Genomic DNA, 16,661 nt, shown 5'->3' with positions numbered 1-16,661 from the left:
TAAATAATGCAGATTTAAAACTTTAGAATGTTGAACTTGGGCAGCACTACTAGAGCTTTGAACCGTGGCAACCGATTGATATTCAATTCGTTGAAGTCAAATTTGAGTGTGCAGGATATTCATTATTCAATTCATTGAAGCCCCTACTCCCGTTGTTCATGAAAACAAGACCTATTTTTTATTTTTGCCCGGTCTTCAAAGTCAGACCTGACCATGATTTTCCCACAAACATATCATTTATCGCTACAAATCAATATAGTACAGTAGCTTTTTAAAATACGATCTAATTACATATATTATTTTGGCTTGACGTTGATCAAATATACAAAGCTTGGTTTTCCAAAGCAAAATACACATACTTTTTAATGAAGGAAGTATATCTTTTTACGAAAACGGTACAAACTCATATGCTTATATACATGAGTATCCCATCCACATGCACAACCTACCCATGAATACATCCGAAAGATTTATAGTAAGCATTTCTTGATGTTGTCGAAGCCACAACAAATATCTTACTTATGGATGTGACACAGCTTCTACTGCTAAAAGAAAAATTAACGTAAATGTAGTATCATTCAAGTCAAAGGCTGGAACCTGGTTGGATCGCAACGGAGAGAGCATATATGAAATATGATGCACGATACTTGCACGCTGACGCTGCGTCTGATAAAATACCAGGGATCGGTGGAAAAAGAAACTGCCCCGGTTTTCCTCCCGTGACCGAGCAAGCGTTCCCGAGGAACCGCGTTCGCCCCAGATCGCGAACGCACGCGGTCACCGGACGACTACGAATCCCAAGCTTCCTGGTAAAATTGACTGCATAAAATTGAACAAGCGTGCTGGACCGTGCAGTCCTTCAACAGTTTAGCTGCGGGCATGTTTCACCTCCTTCCAGTTAACAAAAAAAAGAGGAACGGGAGCGTATCACCTCATCCTGGATTCTCTGCGGGACCATGTGATGCGGTGATTGATGATCGCCGCCGAGGACGGAGAACGGAAGCTTCAGCGACGAACGAAGCTGCTGGCCCGGACAAAACCTCTCCCGTCCAGCGCGCGCGGCGGCACGTCGCGAAACGCCACCGGCCACCCCGTCCGTGGGTCGGTACACCGTCCATCTGTCGTGGACTCCCCCGGTGAATGAAGTGAGTGCCCCCAGTCTGCTGGGGTCCCCCGCCCACGCGTACCCCTTCGCATTGGTCCAGGGAAAAGTAGTGACGAGTAAACTAGAAGGCACACCCCACCCGCGTGTGACGCCGGTACGAGCAGCCGCAGTGCAGCACAATGCGCGCCGTCCCGTCCTTGGGAGTTGGGTGCTTCTTCCCCAGAGAGAGTTGTCTGCGGCAATTCGGCATTGCACACGCTTGCATGCATTTTTCTGCGGGATCTGTGTCCTTTCCTCACCGTTCGCCTGCGTATCCCGAGGCACCTACGACTGCACCTGCACGCACCATGATCAAAATTCTAGCGAAGCCGCGGCTCTTTTGGCTGGTCGCTGCTGCCACCTTTGCGAGAACACACGGTTGCGAGGGTCACGGGTCGCCCCCGCCCGCCCCGCCCCCCCCCCCCCCCCCCCCCCCCCCCCGGTTGGCAAGTCGCCGCCGCGGCCCCCGAAAGTTCGTTCACGAGGCCTCCTCGTCTTGCTGCCTGCTCCGGCGGTGCCCAGCCCAAATCCACCATGTGCTACCGTACGAGCCTACGAGGTGTCTGAAAATGATATGAAGTAAAATTACAGTACAAAATAGTGCTCCTTTGAAATTTGAATAGCTTGTGCGCTAGTACTACTACTAGGCTGCTAGCACGATGCATTCAAACTTGGAAGCCACCAAAAGCCCGCTGGGTACCACGCGTTCCGTTCCGTTTCCGTCCCGGGCCGGCGCCTCGCCCCGCTTTTCTCAACGGAGCAACCCGTGCGGTCACGTACTGCCACACCCCGGTCCACAGTCTACTCTACTCCTTGCTAGCAGCAAACGCAATAGCTGACCTCACTCGTAAGCCACGATGACACGCCGCGATCGATCGGTCCAACCCTCCCCCGACTCCCGTCCAAAAACCCGCAGCGACACACGACACGCATCTCTCCGATCGGGCGCTTCCATCCTCGCAATCAGACGGCTCCGGAACCTTCGTCCTCGTCGTCGTCACGTCAGCTGAGCACTGTGCTGATGCACGCTGCCTGCCAAATTGCCCCCGCTAAAATCTGAACCCCAACCAGAAATCAGTGTGCTGTAGGAGTACTGGTACGTATTAAATACAGAAAATAACGTGAGAAAATAAAGACCGGAAAGAAATGGAGAGAGAGAGAGAGAGAGAGAGGACGCACGCCCGAGGAAGTGAAGGGCATGGAACTCAAAAGTGCCAGGTGGGGCCGGGCGGATTAGGACGAAAAGCAAAGGCAGCGAAAGCAAGAGAGAGGGGAGAGAGGGGGAAAGGAGGCTAGATCGAGGGGGAGAGGGACCGCCCGCGATTGCTACGGCCGCCATCGCAGCGGGAGGAGCTTGAAAGCGTGCTTGCCTGCCATTCCCAGCTTCCAATTCCTTTTCTCTTCTTCCTCCCTCCTCTCCCACCCCCGTCCACCTCCTCCTCCTCTCCACGTCCCGCCACTCTCCCTCCCTCCCCCTCCACGGCGATACGCGCCCTACCGTACGGCCGTCCGCCTCGTGCCCGCCCATTCCCTTCCCCCGCCGGTGGATGCGTCCGGGCTGGCCGCGGGCCCGTCCGAGCCGGTGGCAGCAGCAGCAGCGGAGCACGGCACCACCCCGGCATCGGCGGCGGGAGCGGCAGCGGCAGCGGGTGAGTTGAGCTCCTGGCACGGTCGCGTTCCGCATTACTAGTGTGTCCCCCCGCTGGTGCTCTGCGCTGTTGCCCTTGCTGCCTTGTCGGGCGGGGCGGTGCTCTCGCACTGTGCGCTGCGGAGCTCGCCCGCCCGCCCTCGCAGGGGGGCGAGTGAAAAAGCTCGCCCGCCTTTCGCAGATCTGCTTCGGGGAGGTGCGCGGCGGTGTGCTCCTGGGTCCCTCCCGACGGGCCGGGGTATCCCGTGATTTGAGGGGGGTTCTGCTTTTTTTTTTTGTTCCTTTGTTCTCCTCCTTGTCTCGTCTCGGTCCCTCCCTCCTCGTTCTGTTTTTGTCTTCCACCCCTGCCTCTGCGTGCGTGCTTCTTCGTCTTTCTGGGGACACGGTGCGATTCGCGTGCGCTCCTGTTTGGTGGTCGGCGATGAGTTGAGCGGAGTTAGCATTTCTGCTGGAGAAATCGGATCAGCGTTGGTGCGAGTGCTTCGTCGCAGTGTGAGCTTCTCGATTCCTAGGAGACGATTGCTGGTTTGCTACCGATTTTTTTATTAATTCTTTGGTTTTCTTTCTTGACTTGATTTGGTTGCTTGTTCGTGTCAGTTTGTCAGAGAAATGGCAATGCGTAGCTAGTATTTCATTTGCTTTCAGATAGTAGTTCTGCGGGCTACTGCCCACTTGAGCCTTCAAAATTCAGAAACAATCATCATCTCTTGCGGTGTTCTTACAGTTCCTTGCGTCCTGTGCAGGAAGCCATCCAGCCACCGGCGATGTGGGACCCCAGAAGGTCGTAGCAAGGGGTTTCCTTGATTCGTGAATCTTCGATCAAGAAGGATGGAGCCCCGGGCTTTGCTCCTCGGGGTGGCGTTGGCCTTTCTGTTGGCCTCTGGTTCCCAGGGCTTGAACCATGAGGGCTGGCTTCTCCTGGCGCTGAAGAGCCAGATGGTCGACACTCTCCACCACCTGGATAGCTGGGATGCGAGGCATCCAACACCGTGCGCGTGGAGGGGCGTCAACTGCTCGTCGGCGCCAGTCCCAGCGGTGGTGTCTCTCGACCTCAACAACATGAATCTCTCAGGCACCATCGCGCCTAGCATTGGCGGCCTGGCTGAGCTGACGCACCTCGATCTATCCTTCAATGGATTTGGTGGTCCCATCCCTGCACAGATTGGGAATTTGTCGAAACTGGAGGTGCTCAACTTGTTCAACAACAATTTTGTCGGTATAATCCCCCCTGAGGTTGGGAAGTTAGCTAAGCTGGTTACACTTAATCTGTGCAACAACAAGCTCTATGGTCCGATACCTGACGAGATTGGTAATATGGCCTCACTTGAGGAGTTGGTAGGATACAGTAATAATCTCACTGGTTCACTACCTCATTCACTTGGCAAGCTCAAGAACCTGAAAAATATTCGGTTGGGTCAGAATCTTATATCTGGCAACATTCCTGTTGAGATAGGTGAATGTCTGAACATAACAGTGTTTGGTCTTGCACAAAACAAGTTAGAGGGTCCGCTACCTAAAGAGATTGGGAGGTTGAGTTTGATGACTGACTTAATCCTATGGGGGAATCAGCTTTCTGGTGTTATTCCTCCAGAGATAGGAAACTGTACAAGTCTTGGCACAGTTGCCCTCTATGACAATAATCTATTTGGTCCCATACCTGCAACAATTGGGAACATCACGAATCTTCAGAAGCTATACCTTTATAGAAACTCATTAAATGGTACTATTCCTTCTGAGATTGGGAATCTTTCTCTTGCAAGAGAGATTGACTTTTCAGAAAATTTCTTAACTGGAGGAATACCAAAGGAGTTGGGCAACATACCAGAATTGAATTTGCTCTACCTCTTCCAGAACCAGCTTACAGGCTCTATTCCTACAGAGTTGTGTGGGTTGAGAAACTTGAGTAAACTTGATCTATCGATCAATTCACTCACTGGCACGATCCCATCTGGTTTTCAGTATATGAGAACTCTAATCCAATTGCAACTCTTCAACAATAAGCTCTCAGGCAACATACCTCCAAGGTTTGGCATTTATAGCCGGCTTTGGGTGGTGGATTTCTCAAACAACAGCATTACAGGGCAGATACCGAAAGATCTTTGCAGGCAGTCAAACCTTATTTTGTTGAATTTGGGGTCTAACAAGCTTACAGGGAACATTCCCCGTGGAATCACCAACTGTAGACCATTGGTGCAGCTTCGTCTTGGTGACAACAGTCTGACAGGAAGCTTCCCCACTGATCTCTGCAATCTGGTAAATTTGACAACAGTTGAGCTGGGTAGAAACAAGTTTAGTGGCCCAATTCCACCTCAGATAGGCGATTGCAAGTCTCTGCAAAGGCTGGACCTTACAAATAACTATTTCACGTCAGAGTTACCTCGAGAAATCGGTAATTTGTCAAAACTTGTTGTCTTCAATATCTCATCTAATAGACTAGGAGGAAACATACCACTGGAAATCTTCAATTGTACAGTTTTGCAACGCCTTGATCTCAGCCAGAATAACTTTGAAGGTTCGTTGCCAAATGAAGTTGGTAGACTGCCACAGCTGGAGCTGCTATCTTTTTCTGATAATAGGCTAGCTGGCCAGATACCACCCATTCTTGGTAAACTATCACATTTGACAGCACTGCAGATTGGTGGCAACCTGTTGTCTGGTGAAATACCAAAGGAGTTGGGCCTGCTGTCAAGCTTGCAGATCGCCATGAATTTGAGCTACAATAACCTCTCTGGCAATATTCCATCAGAGCTTGGTAACCTTGCTTTGTTGGAAAGTTTATTTCTTAATAATAACAAGCTGACTGGTGAAATCCCAACTACATTTGCCAATCTGTCCAGTTTACTTGAGCTCAACGTTTCCTACAATTATCTCTCTGGTGCCCTCCCGTCAATACCGCTTTTTGATAATATGGCTGCGACCTGTTTTATTGGAAATAAAGGACTGTGTGGTGGACAACTTGGTAGATGTGGATCCCAGTCATCATCTAGTTCCCAGTCATCCAATTCAGTCGGTCCCCCTTTGGGCAAGATCATTGCAATTGTTGCTGCTGTCATTGGAGGGATTTCACTTATTCTTATTGCAATAATTGTGTACCATATGAGAAAACCAATGGAGACAGTGGCCCCTTTGCAAGACAAGCAACTTTTTTCAGGTGGTTCTAACATGCATGTTTCTGTTAAGGAGGCATATACATTTCAAGAATTGGTCGCCGCTACAAATAACTTTGATGAGAGTTGTGTTATCGGAAGGGGTGCTTGTGGGACGGTGTACAGAGCAATCCTGAAGACTGGACAGACAATTGCAGTAAAGAAGCTTGCTTCTAACAGAGAGGGGAGCAACACAGACAACAGCTTTCGTGCAGAGATCCTGACTCTTGGAAAGATAAGACATCGTAATATTGTGAAGCTGTACGGTTTTATATACCACCAGGGTTCCAACCTTCTACTCTATGAGTACATGTCAAGAGGCAGTCTTGGTGAGCTACTTCATGGACAATCATCTTCTTCACTTGATTGGGAGACACGCTTCATGATAGCTCTTGGAGCGGCCGAAGGGCTTACATACTTGCATCATGATTGCAAGCCTCGCATCATCCACCGTGATATAAAATCCAATAACATTTTACTTGATGAGAACTTTGAAGCCCATGTTGGTGATTTTGGGTTGGCAAAGGTGATCGACATGCCATACTCGAAGTCAATGTCTGCAATTGCAGGTTCATACGGCTATATAGCACCAGGTGAGTCTCAAGTTTACTTGACATCTGATTATTTGAACCTGTTGACTGCCCATTGCCGATTTATCTCTTATGCTCTTTACTCAAAGCTGTCAGTCAAACCTCAAACCTAATTTACTCAGGACCAATGTCCAAAATTTAAGGTAGAGTTTTGTTTGCTGATGGGAGTGCTATTTATTGGAGTTACTTTGCATGAAATCTTATTATGTTAGTTTTCCCACCAAAAGGGTAACAAGGAAAGTTTAAGTTTATGCTGCCATTTAGGTTTTTATATTGATAAAAACAACTAGGCAATTATTCATCAAAACTGAGTGCTATGTGAATATGTAATTGTGCTGGAGGGTTTCCATGTTTTGCTGATCTCTCACTGTTCAGACTTAAGTATCCTGAAATGCCAGCTGAATGCTATTCCTATCTACTTGCTGTTCCACCCTTGTGGCACAAGCATCCATTTACTGGTCAAGTCCTTTAGGTTGTGCACTTGTAACTACACAATGATGTTTACTATGAAGTACTGACCTAGCCCTCTTCTTTTTACCAGAATATGCTTATACCATGAAGGTTACTGAAAAATGTGACATATATAGCTATGGTGTCGTGCTGCTGGAGCTGCTAACTGGGCGTGCACCTGTGCAACCCTTAGAACAGGGAGGTGATCTGGTAACATGGGTGAAGAACTACATCAGGGACAATTCTTTGGGTCCAGGGGTCCTTGATAAAAACTTGGATTTAGAAGACCAAAGCGTTGTCGATCATATGATCGAGGTCTTGAAAATCGCCTTGGTCTGTACTAGCTTGTCTCCGTACGAGAGACCACCGATGCGGCATGTTGTAGTTATGCTAAGCGAGTCTAAAGATAGGACAAGGGTGAGCTCTGCATCCTCACCTGCCTCTGATGATTCTTCAAAGAAGGGTAGCTCATGATGTATTTATAATATGTTCAATTAGTCAAAGGCAATACCCTTTTTTTCTGCCTGTTCTTAGTTGCTGATGGTAGGGTCCTGGGAGACTGCATTCTTTGTGTCAGTAATTTTCTAGTGAGATAAATAATAGTGGTTCATAGTTTCTTACAATTCTAGTGAGATAGATAGTAGTGGTTCATATTTTCGTCATGTTGTATACCGGTGTCTCTCAGAAAGCTGTCCATCGGAGTTCAGACTAACATGAAGCATTGGAAGAAGAGCTCTTCCTGCTGCAATTGCTTCCTCGTACCTTCGCCTGTTCTGGCGCTCTATATATTTCTTCTTGCTTTGGAAATGTTCATTGTTTAGGGGTGTTTGGCTCCCACATACTAAAGTTGTCACATTGGATGTTTGATACTAATTATAAGTATTAAACATAGACTAATTACAAAACTAATTGCACATATGGAGTCTAATTCGCGAGACGAATCTATTAAATCTAATTAGTCCATGATTTGATAATGTGGTGCTACAGTAACCATTTGCTAATGATGGATTAATTAGTCTTAATGGATTCGTCTCGCGAATTAGCCTAGGGTTCTGCAATTAGTTTTATAATTAGCTCATGTTTAACCATCCTAATTAGCATCCGAACATCCGATGTGATATTAGCACGTGGTATCAAACACCTCCTTAGTTAGTTTTATGCCTCAACCATTCAGCTATTTTGTGCATACGCCCCAGTGTTTTGTCAGCAATTTACCTGAAGTTACACTGTTATCCGTGATCAGCACCAAGCATTCAAAAAGAACTCCAGTACGATTCATATGCAACTAGACGGATGGGTGCGCTGCGCAGCGCAGTCCATAATTTTATGCTTGATAAATCATGGCAAAGAATCGATAAAATTCGGGCAATTGGATTATGGAATTTATATTGGAGTATTCAAAGGAACATATGTCTATCAAGGTTTTAGAAAAAGAAACAAAAATGCATTACAAACACACATCAACAGAATCTGTTTAAGAATGCTTTTGATGTTAGGGTATTAAGGAGGGGTTTTTTTATCTGGATGCGCCATCTCCATATAGTTATCTCAATACACAAAACGGAACTACGACAAAAGAACTGTCCAGAATATTTCAAGGGCATGAGACCGTACATTAGATAGAGCACAAGACTTGGTTGAAGAGTTGTAAACTTACAGATTGGTAATAAAAGAAGTGTGTAGTAGTCAGCTACTCCCTCTGATCTATATTGTAAGTCGTTTTAGTTTTTCTAGGTGCATAATTTATGCTACACATTTAGATATAGTATATGTCTAGATATATAATAATATTTATGAATCTAGGAAAATCTGGAACGGACGGAGCAGACGTTTGTACAACAGCTGTTGGGAGTAGCAGTGGCTAGACGTTTCAGCAGCAATGATTCGAGTCGCACGTTAGTGTCTTGCCAGATGTTGCTACAGTACCCCCCCGGCGTTCGCCTTGGCTAGCAACTTTATACAAGTAGAGTATAGTAGATCACTGTTGTCAATTGTCATCTTCCACTGAGACGAACATCTTCGAGTAAACCGTAGCTTTCTCATGGCTCCGTTGCCGTTGGACACCATAGAAAAAGCCGGGAAGGACGGTGACTTTCCAGCAGTTCAGCACGTCAGCCTTCGTAACAGTCTTTACTAGATCACAAGCGGCATCACAGTGTCGTCTCGCCGGCGCCCTCCGCGGTTGAGTCCACAGTCCAACCCAACTGTCCAGCTCCTCGTCCCCATCCATTCGCCATGGCGGCGGCGGAAGAGAAGGTAAGCCCACACGTCGTCCTCTTTCCTTTCCTGGCGCACGGCCACGTCCCCGCCTTCCTCCGCCTGGCCGGCCTCCTCCGCGCGCGCCGCCTGGGGCTCGACGTCACGCTCGTCTCCACCCCGCGCATCCTGGGCTCCCTCTCCATCCCGCCGGCGTCCTCTCCCCTGCGCCTCCACGCGCTCCCGTTCTCGCCTGCCGAGCACGGCCTGCCGGACGCCCACTCCCTCGCCGACATCCAGGTCGGCCAGTTCATCACCTTCTTCCAGGCCTCCGAATCGCTCCGCCCCGCGTTCGAGGAGTTCGTCTCGAGCATCGCTTCCCGTTCCCCGGTCTGCATCGTCTCCGACGCCTTCTTCGGGTGGACGGCCGACGTCGCGCGCGCGCGGGGCGCGTCCCACGCCGTGTTCCTCCCGGGCGGCGCGTTCGGCAACGCCGTGTTCTTCTCCGTGTGGGAGCACCTCCCGCACGCCCGCACGGCGGCCGACGAGTTCCCGCTGCCGGATTTCCCCGACGTCGTGCTCCACCGCACACAGATCCCGAGGTACATGCTCGCAGCGACGGGGGCGGACCCCTGGACGGCCTTCTTCCGGCGCGTCATCGCCTCCTGCCGCAAGACCGACGCGCTCCTCGTCAACACCGTCCAGGAGCTGGAACCCTCCGGCCTCGACATGCTCCGGAGGAGCTTCGGCGCCCAGCCATGGCCGATCGGGCCGGTCCTCGCCGCGCCGACCCCGTCAGGCTCGCGGGACGGCGACGCCAGCATCATCCAGTGGCTGGACGCGCACCCGCCGCGCTCCGTGCTGTACATATCCTTCGGGTCGCAGAACAGCATCAACGCCGATCAGATGAGGGAGCTGGCGCTGGGGCTGGAGGCGAGCGGTCGCCCGTTCCTCTGGGCGCTCCGCCCGCCGCTGGGGTTCGACGCGAAGGGCGCGTTCAGGCCGGAGTGGCTCCCGGCCGGCTTCGAGGAGCGCGCGGCGCGGGCGAACGCGGGGCTCCTGGTGCGCGGGTGGGCGCCGCAGGTGCGGGTCCTGTCGCACCCGTCCACGGGTGCCTTCCTGACCCACTGCGGGTGGAACTCCATCCTCGAGGGCCTCTCCCACGGCGTGCCGCTGGTCGGGTGGCCGCTGGGCGCCGAGCAGTTCTTCAACGCGAAGCTCGTGGTCGAGTGGGGCGTCTGCGTGGAGGTGGCGAGGGGCAACATGGAGAGCTCGGTGGTGGGGGAGGAGGAGGTGGCGGAGGCCGTGAGGACGGTGATGGGGGAGACGGCGACGGGCGAGGAGATGAGGAGGAAGGCGGCGGCGATCGCGCAAGCGATGGCGGCCGCGTGGGAAGCGCCGGGCGGGTCGGCGGCGGAGAGCTTGGAAGGGTTCCTGAGATGCGTCGAGACGTCCGTGCGCTGAGATGCCCCGCTTTGAGATCGGAGCGGGAGTAACCGGCCGTTTTAACGCGCAAGACGTGTGTAAGTGATTGTTGCGACGCTGGATGCGTCATGCGTAGTCGTGGAACTTCTCGCCATGCACGCGAGGTCTCAAGGCACCTGATGAAGCCTGCGAGAAATTCAGAAGGGCGTCAGCAGGTTACCAACCAAAAACAGATGTGTTAGTCTCTGATTTCTCGACTGCAAATAGGATTACTTTCAGTCGAACAGTGCAAGTAAAGATTACTCCCTTCATCCCAAATTACTATTCATGTTGATTTTTCTAAAAAAACTGGAACGAATAGTAATCTTAGACGGAGTAGCCCACCGGTGAGTCCGGCTGTTCTGGCATCCGTTCGTGACTGCCACCAGTCCATTTCAAGGGGGTTTCAGACCCAAAATGTGATGTGGGAACTGGAATATATTCGGCACACTCCGCCTCCAAAACCTTTGATGCATTTCACTGTCCATCCGATCCATAAGCCAAAGATATGCCGCACTTAACTTCTCCTATCTAAAAGAACCCCAGATTCCTTGTCCACAAACAAAGCCCGCGTGGAGGTTTCCCTGAAAATGCAGAACAACGACAGGGAGGCACGACTAGCTGCAGCTGCTGAATAGCTGATGCTTCGGGGTCACGCACGCCCTTCGCCACTGTCAGTTGGACAGCGACACCGCGAGATTCACTCACTTGACTGACCAACCTTTCCACGGACACGATTGAACGCAACGAACCTGTTCCTGGTTTCCTTTGGAAGAGAAAAAACATTCCATGATTGAGATCCGAGTGGCACGATGCGCCGCGCGCCGGGACGTAGCCCAAGTGATTTGGCGTCCACTCGTGAGAGTGCCGGTCCAATCCCAAGGGGTTTCAGACTTTCAGCCCCAGCATATGATGCGGATATCTTCACCGGATCCCGCCTAACCAATTCGCATCAGGACATGGAGGAGCACCTTGATGTTGATGCAGTCCACTGAGCCAAAGCTACAGAAAGACATCGTTGGCATCACTAGCTGCAGACCTGCAGTTGATGCTTCAGAGTTACGCCCTGGAAGTCTTGGACAAAAGCAGAACGAAAATACGGAATACCTAGTAGTTTCCTATAAAAGCAGCCAGCGATCATTGTTCGAGTGGTATGCATGATGCGCCTAAACCATTGCTGATGCTACTAGCTTATTTAGCTTTTGATGATAGGTGGCGCATACAGCCGAAAGCAGAGCGAGGTTCCTTCGGAATTCCGATTCGGCGAGTGGAAAAGGTAGCCGGGGATGGTTGATGAGGCAGAGAGCACTAGGTGTGCCATCGATCAGCAAATGGGACAAAGGTCATGAGTGTTATAATAGCCCTTGAAATTTGAATCCCGGCTGCGCGGAAAAAAAAAACGCATGCTGGCGGTGTATTGTGCACAGTGAAAGAGCTTTTGAAAAATGGGGAAAAACACTATTCGTCTGCAACTCTGCATTACAGACGAGTAAACTCCTTGGCGTAAGATTTGCAATGTGTGTTCATCCCGGTGAAGCAGTGGTTCAGTGATGCAGACCGTTCAGGTACCAACTCGATGCCTAGACGGTTCAGTGATGCATCCACGCAACAGGAAAATGTGAACTACCGTTTGGGAGAGATGCTTCTGTTGTTTATGAGTGAATGATTACTCAAGTATCTGTTGTTCTGACAGGATTGGCACAGGAGTATTACAGGGATGACTGTTTCTTTGGTCCGGCCTAAAATTTATATCACATCGAATATTCGGACGTTAATTAAGAGGACTAAACATGAGCTAATTATAAAACTAATTACATAGATCGAGGCTAATTCACGAGACGAATCTATTAAGCCTAATTAATCCATCATGAGCACATGTTTACTGTAGTATCATATTGTCAAATCATGGACTAATTAGACTTAATAGATTCAATTAGTCTCCATCTGTGCAATTGGTTTATAATTAATCTATGTTTAATACTTCTAATTAATATCAAACATTTAATGTGACAGGAATTTTAGGAGGTTCTGGATAACCAAACACCCCAAACTGAAAGCTATCCAAGGGGCTCTGCAGCCTTTTCTTATCCGGACCGGACGCCTCCTTTACGGTGCAGCCACCGAGCAATTAACAAGTAGTGCCACAATTTGTCTGGTGCTAACAGTGCGATCTCCTTTCCATATCCCACCGTATCATATTGTATCATTGCTGCTCCTCGTCTTTCGTCTTTTCTATTTTGAACGACCGGGCGACCAGCAGCTCATCTTTTCAGCAAAGCTGCAGCGTGGAGAAAAGGGACGCTTATATTAGCTAACTGCAAAACAGATCGAGCATGCCATCTTTTTTGTAAACGGAAGAAATCCACCCAGACGGAACACACTGAACAGTGAATACTAGTACCTGTACATCTGATTTTTTTTTTTGTCTCGGAGCAGTACAAGTGAGTGAGAAATTTCAGGAAAAGGATCTCACCGAGTGTGTCCAGGGAACTTCTTTGCCCATGACGTGGCATGTAGCAACTTTTCTGAAGATTCTGAACTCTGAAAGCCACCCAAGCGGCAACCCGGTAGGGTGTGGTAGCGGGGGCCATCCCGTAGAACGCGACCGCCGTAGGCTGATCCCCGGCGTCCGTCCGCGCGCCGGGTCCGCGGCTAGCCGTCTGCTCCGCACTCACCCCTGCCAGAACTTCGGCGGTCTCCGTCCTGCCACCGCTCCGCGACGCGCGCCATTCGGTTAGCCGCTAGCGATGGAGGGGTCGGTGCACGGCGGTGGCTGCGATGACGATGCGTGCATCCGCGTCGCCAGGGGCGGAACCAGATGAACACCTGGAGGGCTAAATAGTAGGGATTAAAGGTTAAAGCTAGAAATTAATAGTGATTTAAGATTTTATCTACAGTATTTTAAAGGTAAAAGTCCCATAGCCCCCGTGGATCCGCCCCTGCGCGTCGCGTCTGTGTAGCTGGTTTGGGCTGGAGAGACCCGTACGCGTACGTTGCTGAACTCGTCTGAGCGTGGCAGGCTGGCGGCGACCCCAGTCGTTTCTTCCCCCTTGTTTACTTCACCCCCAACTCCCAACTTTAACACTATGCAAAAAGAAGATTCCCCGTCACATCAAACTTGCGGTACATGCATGGAGTACTAAATGTAGATGAAATTAAAAACTAATTGCACAGTTTTGTTGTACTTTGCGAGACGAATCTTTTGAGCCTAATTAGTCAATATTTGGATAATAATTCACAAATACAAACGAAACGCTACAGTATGCTACAGTGCTGTAACAGTAATTTGACACCTTCCAATTTTGCCAACTAAACAAGCCTTCGTCTGGTTACACGCGCGAGTAAATTTATTTATTTATTTATGTCATAGTTTCCATCTCCATGCCGTTGCTGAAATCGACTTCCTGCTACACGCCCCGCTGTTTTGTTCGTGAAATGCCTGTAAGCTCAGCATTGCGTTTGAACTTTCAAGTCCACCGTACTTTCAGACTTGACTGGCTTTTTGTCTTGCCATGCTCCATACGCAATAGATAGAAGAAGCATCCCCTGCTTTAAAATCCGGGGTACCATTGTCTACCTTCAAAGCTGTGACGACTCGTCCGTTCATCTGGGCTGAGGTCAAGCCACGCATTAAGCCACCAGTAAATAAGATCGGCCGTACAATATCATCGTATTCTTTTACTCCTCCATTTAAAAGACCACGGCCTCCAAATGAATGCCATTTCTTCTTTCCACCTCAGCTCTCCCTGAGACCGTGACGATGTCACACGCTCACACTAGCTCTTCTGCCCCAGGAGCACGAAGCCACGAACACGGCCTGGTTCGCAGCCTAAAACCGGGTCAGAAAAATGAGTGTGGGTGTGGCTAGAGCCCCAGCAAGCCAGCAGGCAGCAGGCACCACAGCACAGGGCCACAGGCAGCCACCGGCGACTCAAATTTAAAATTCACGCTGCCTTGCCAAACAAACACCCAGACCCGTCAACGAACGGTAGAGTCCGCGGCCCAGCCCATGAAAGCCCGAACCCACACCCGTCTCCTCCTCCCATCCCCCGCCGCACCCGCACCCACCTGACCTGAGAGAAACGCCGTCCCCATAAACTCTGCTCGCCCACGGCACGATACTTTCCCCATTCCTCCCATAGTCCCCATCCCCTTCCCTTCCCTCCCCCAGATCGGCAGATCCGCCCGCACCTACCCCCGCGGCGCGGCGCGCCTCCCGGATGGCCACCGTCTCCCCCGCCCGCCCCGGGCCGCCGTAGCATGGGCCTCTCCCCCTCCTCCCTCTCCAAATCCAGCCCCAGCTCCCCGCCGCGCCGCAGCAGGTCGCTCTCCCCGATGGCGCCGCCGCTGCTGCGGACGACCGCGCCGGCGCAGGTCGCCGCGGGGGGCAGCGGCAGCTCCTCCTCCTCGTTCCCGCCGCCCGCGCGGGACTACACGCAGGACCTGCCCGACGAGATCCTCGCGCTCGTCTTCGCGTCGCTCTTGCCCGCCGAACGCAGCGCCTGCTCCCTAGCCTGCGCGCGCTGGAAGGAGGTCGACGCCGCCACGCGCCACCGCCTCTCCCTCGACGCGCGGGCCGGGCTGGGCCACGCGGCGCCCGCGCTCTTCGGGCGGTTCACGGCCGTCACCAAGCTCGCGCTACGTAGCGCGCGGGGCTCCGGCGCGGACAGCCTCGCCGACGAAGGCGCCGCGGCGGTGGCCGACGCGCTGCCCACGGACCGCCTCGCCAGGCTAAAGCTCCGCGGGCTGCGTCAGCTGTCTGACACCGGGCTGGCCTCGCTCGCTGGCGCCGCGCCGGCGCTCCGAAAGCTCTCCGTTGCGTCCTGCGCCTTCGGGCCCAAGGCCTTCGTCGCCGTGCTTCAGGCTTGCCCACTCCTTGAGGACCTCTCCGTCAAGCGCCTCCGTGGCCTCCCAGACACGGCCGGTGCCGCCACTGCCATTACCGAGGAGATCAAATTTCCACAGGCGTTATCCCTCCGTTCGGTTTGCTTGAAGGATCTATATAGCGCCCCGTCCTTTGTGCCGCTTGTGGCGTCCTCACCGAACCTCCGCTCGCTCAAGATATTGCGGTGCACCGGCGCCTGGGACCTGCCATTGGAGGTCATCACTGCACGTGCTCCTGGTCTTGTTGAGCTTCACCTTGAGAAGCTCCAGGTGGGCGACCGTGGCCTTGCTGCGCTATCGGCCTGCAGAAATCTGGAGGTTCTGTTCCTTGTCAAGACCCCTGAGTGCACTGACTTGGGCATCATCAGTGTTGCTGAGAGATGCCACAAACTCCGCAAACTGCATATTGATGGGTGGCGCACAAACCGAATTGGAGATTTCGGACTCATGGCCGTGGCACGAGGATGTCCGGACCTGCAGGAGCTCGTCTTGATTGGTGTCAACCCCACTGCGTTGAGCCTCCGGATGCTTGGTGAGCACTGTCGTGCGCTAGAGCGGCTCGCGCTTTGTGGTTGCGAAACTGTGGGGGATGCTGAGATCATTTGCTTGGCTGAGCGATGTGCTGCGCTCAAGAAGCTCTGCATCAAGGGATGCCCGGTGTCAGATCGTGGGATGGAAGCACTGAATGGGGGCTGCCCCAGTTTAGTCAAGGTGAAGCTGAAGAGATGCCGTGGAGTGTCATACGAGTGCATCGAGAATCTGAAGGTTACCAGGGGGGAATCATTTTCGATCAGTTTGGATATCGTGTTGGACCATGATGCTGGGAGTGCTAGTGAAAATGGTGTCCAGGAGACAGGGCAGGCACAAATAACTGAGCTGGCTGATCAGATGGCTGGCATGGACCTTCCAACCAATTCTGTTGGCGCACAATCATCAACTCATACTATTAACAGGGTGAGTCGTGTCATGTCAGCGATCCGGCGTAGGTTTGGCAACCCTCCGCCACAGTGATATGAGATGGCAATGTTATGAACTGTTGTTATTCCTTATTTTCTAATCACATTCATGTTTAAGCTTATTACATTGCCTGGCCGGTCCGTGCAAGATAAGTCTATGGATGTTTCTTCATGTTGATTTTA

General features: G+C 51.6%; 3 protein-coding genes across 4 annotated transcripts; all 3 read left to right on the top strand.

Moving 5' to 3' along the window:
- Window positions 1-2,405: 2,405 nt before the first annotated feature.
- Window positions 2,406-7,726, top strand: LOC117863570 (uncharacterized). Of its 2 annotated transcripts, none has more exons than XM_034747356.2 (3): window positions 2,406-2,793; window positions 3,536-6,531; window positions 7,070-7,726. In XM_034747356.2, the coding sequence occupies exons 2-3, from the start codon at window positions 3,621-3,623 to the stop codon at window positions 7,450-7,452; spliced, it is 3,294 nt and encodes a 1,097-aa protein (XP_034603247.2). In that variant the 5' UTR covers window positions 2,406-2,793; window positions 3,536-3,620; the 3' UTR covers window positions 7,453-7,726. The 2 variants fall into 2 exon arrangements, with proteins under 2 accessions (XP_034603247.2, XP_072150933.1); XM_072294832.1 differs by lacking the exon at window positions 2,406-2,793 and adding an exon at window positions 2,858-3,284.
- Window positions 7,727-8,937: 1,211 nt separating this feature from the next.
- On the top strand, window positions 8,938-10,917 carry LOC140223278 (UDP-glycosyltransferase 92A1-like). Its single transcript, XM_072294833.1, has one exon. It carries the CDS (start codon window positions 9,214-9,216, stop codon window positions 10,636-10,638), a length of 1,425 nt encoding a protein of 474 aa, XP_072150934.1. The 5' UTR covers window positions 8,938-9,213; the 3' UTR covers window positions 10,639-10,917.
- Window positions 10,918-14,746: 3,829 nt separating this feature from the next.
- Window positions 14,747-16,661, top strand: LOC117865246 (F-box protein At1g47056). The gene has a single exon (XM_034749401.2). The coding sequence runs from the start codon at window positions 14,899-14,901 to the stop codon at window positions 16,531-16,533; it is 1,635 nt and encodes a 544-aa protein (XP_034605292.1). The 5' UTR covers window positions 14,747-14,898; the 3' UTR covers window positions 16,534-16,661.

This window comes from Setaria viridis, chromosome 7, assembly GCF_005286985.2.
Source record: "Setaria viridis chromosome 7, Setaria_viridis_v4.0, whole genome shotgun sequence".
NCBI lineage: Eukaryota > Viridiplantae > Streptophyta > Magnoliopsida > Poales > Poaceae > Setaria > Setaria viridis.
Note: the sequence above shows the minus strand (reverse complement) of the source record. Positions and strands in the feature narration are given on the sequence as shown.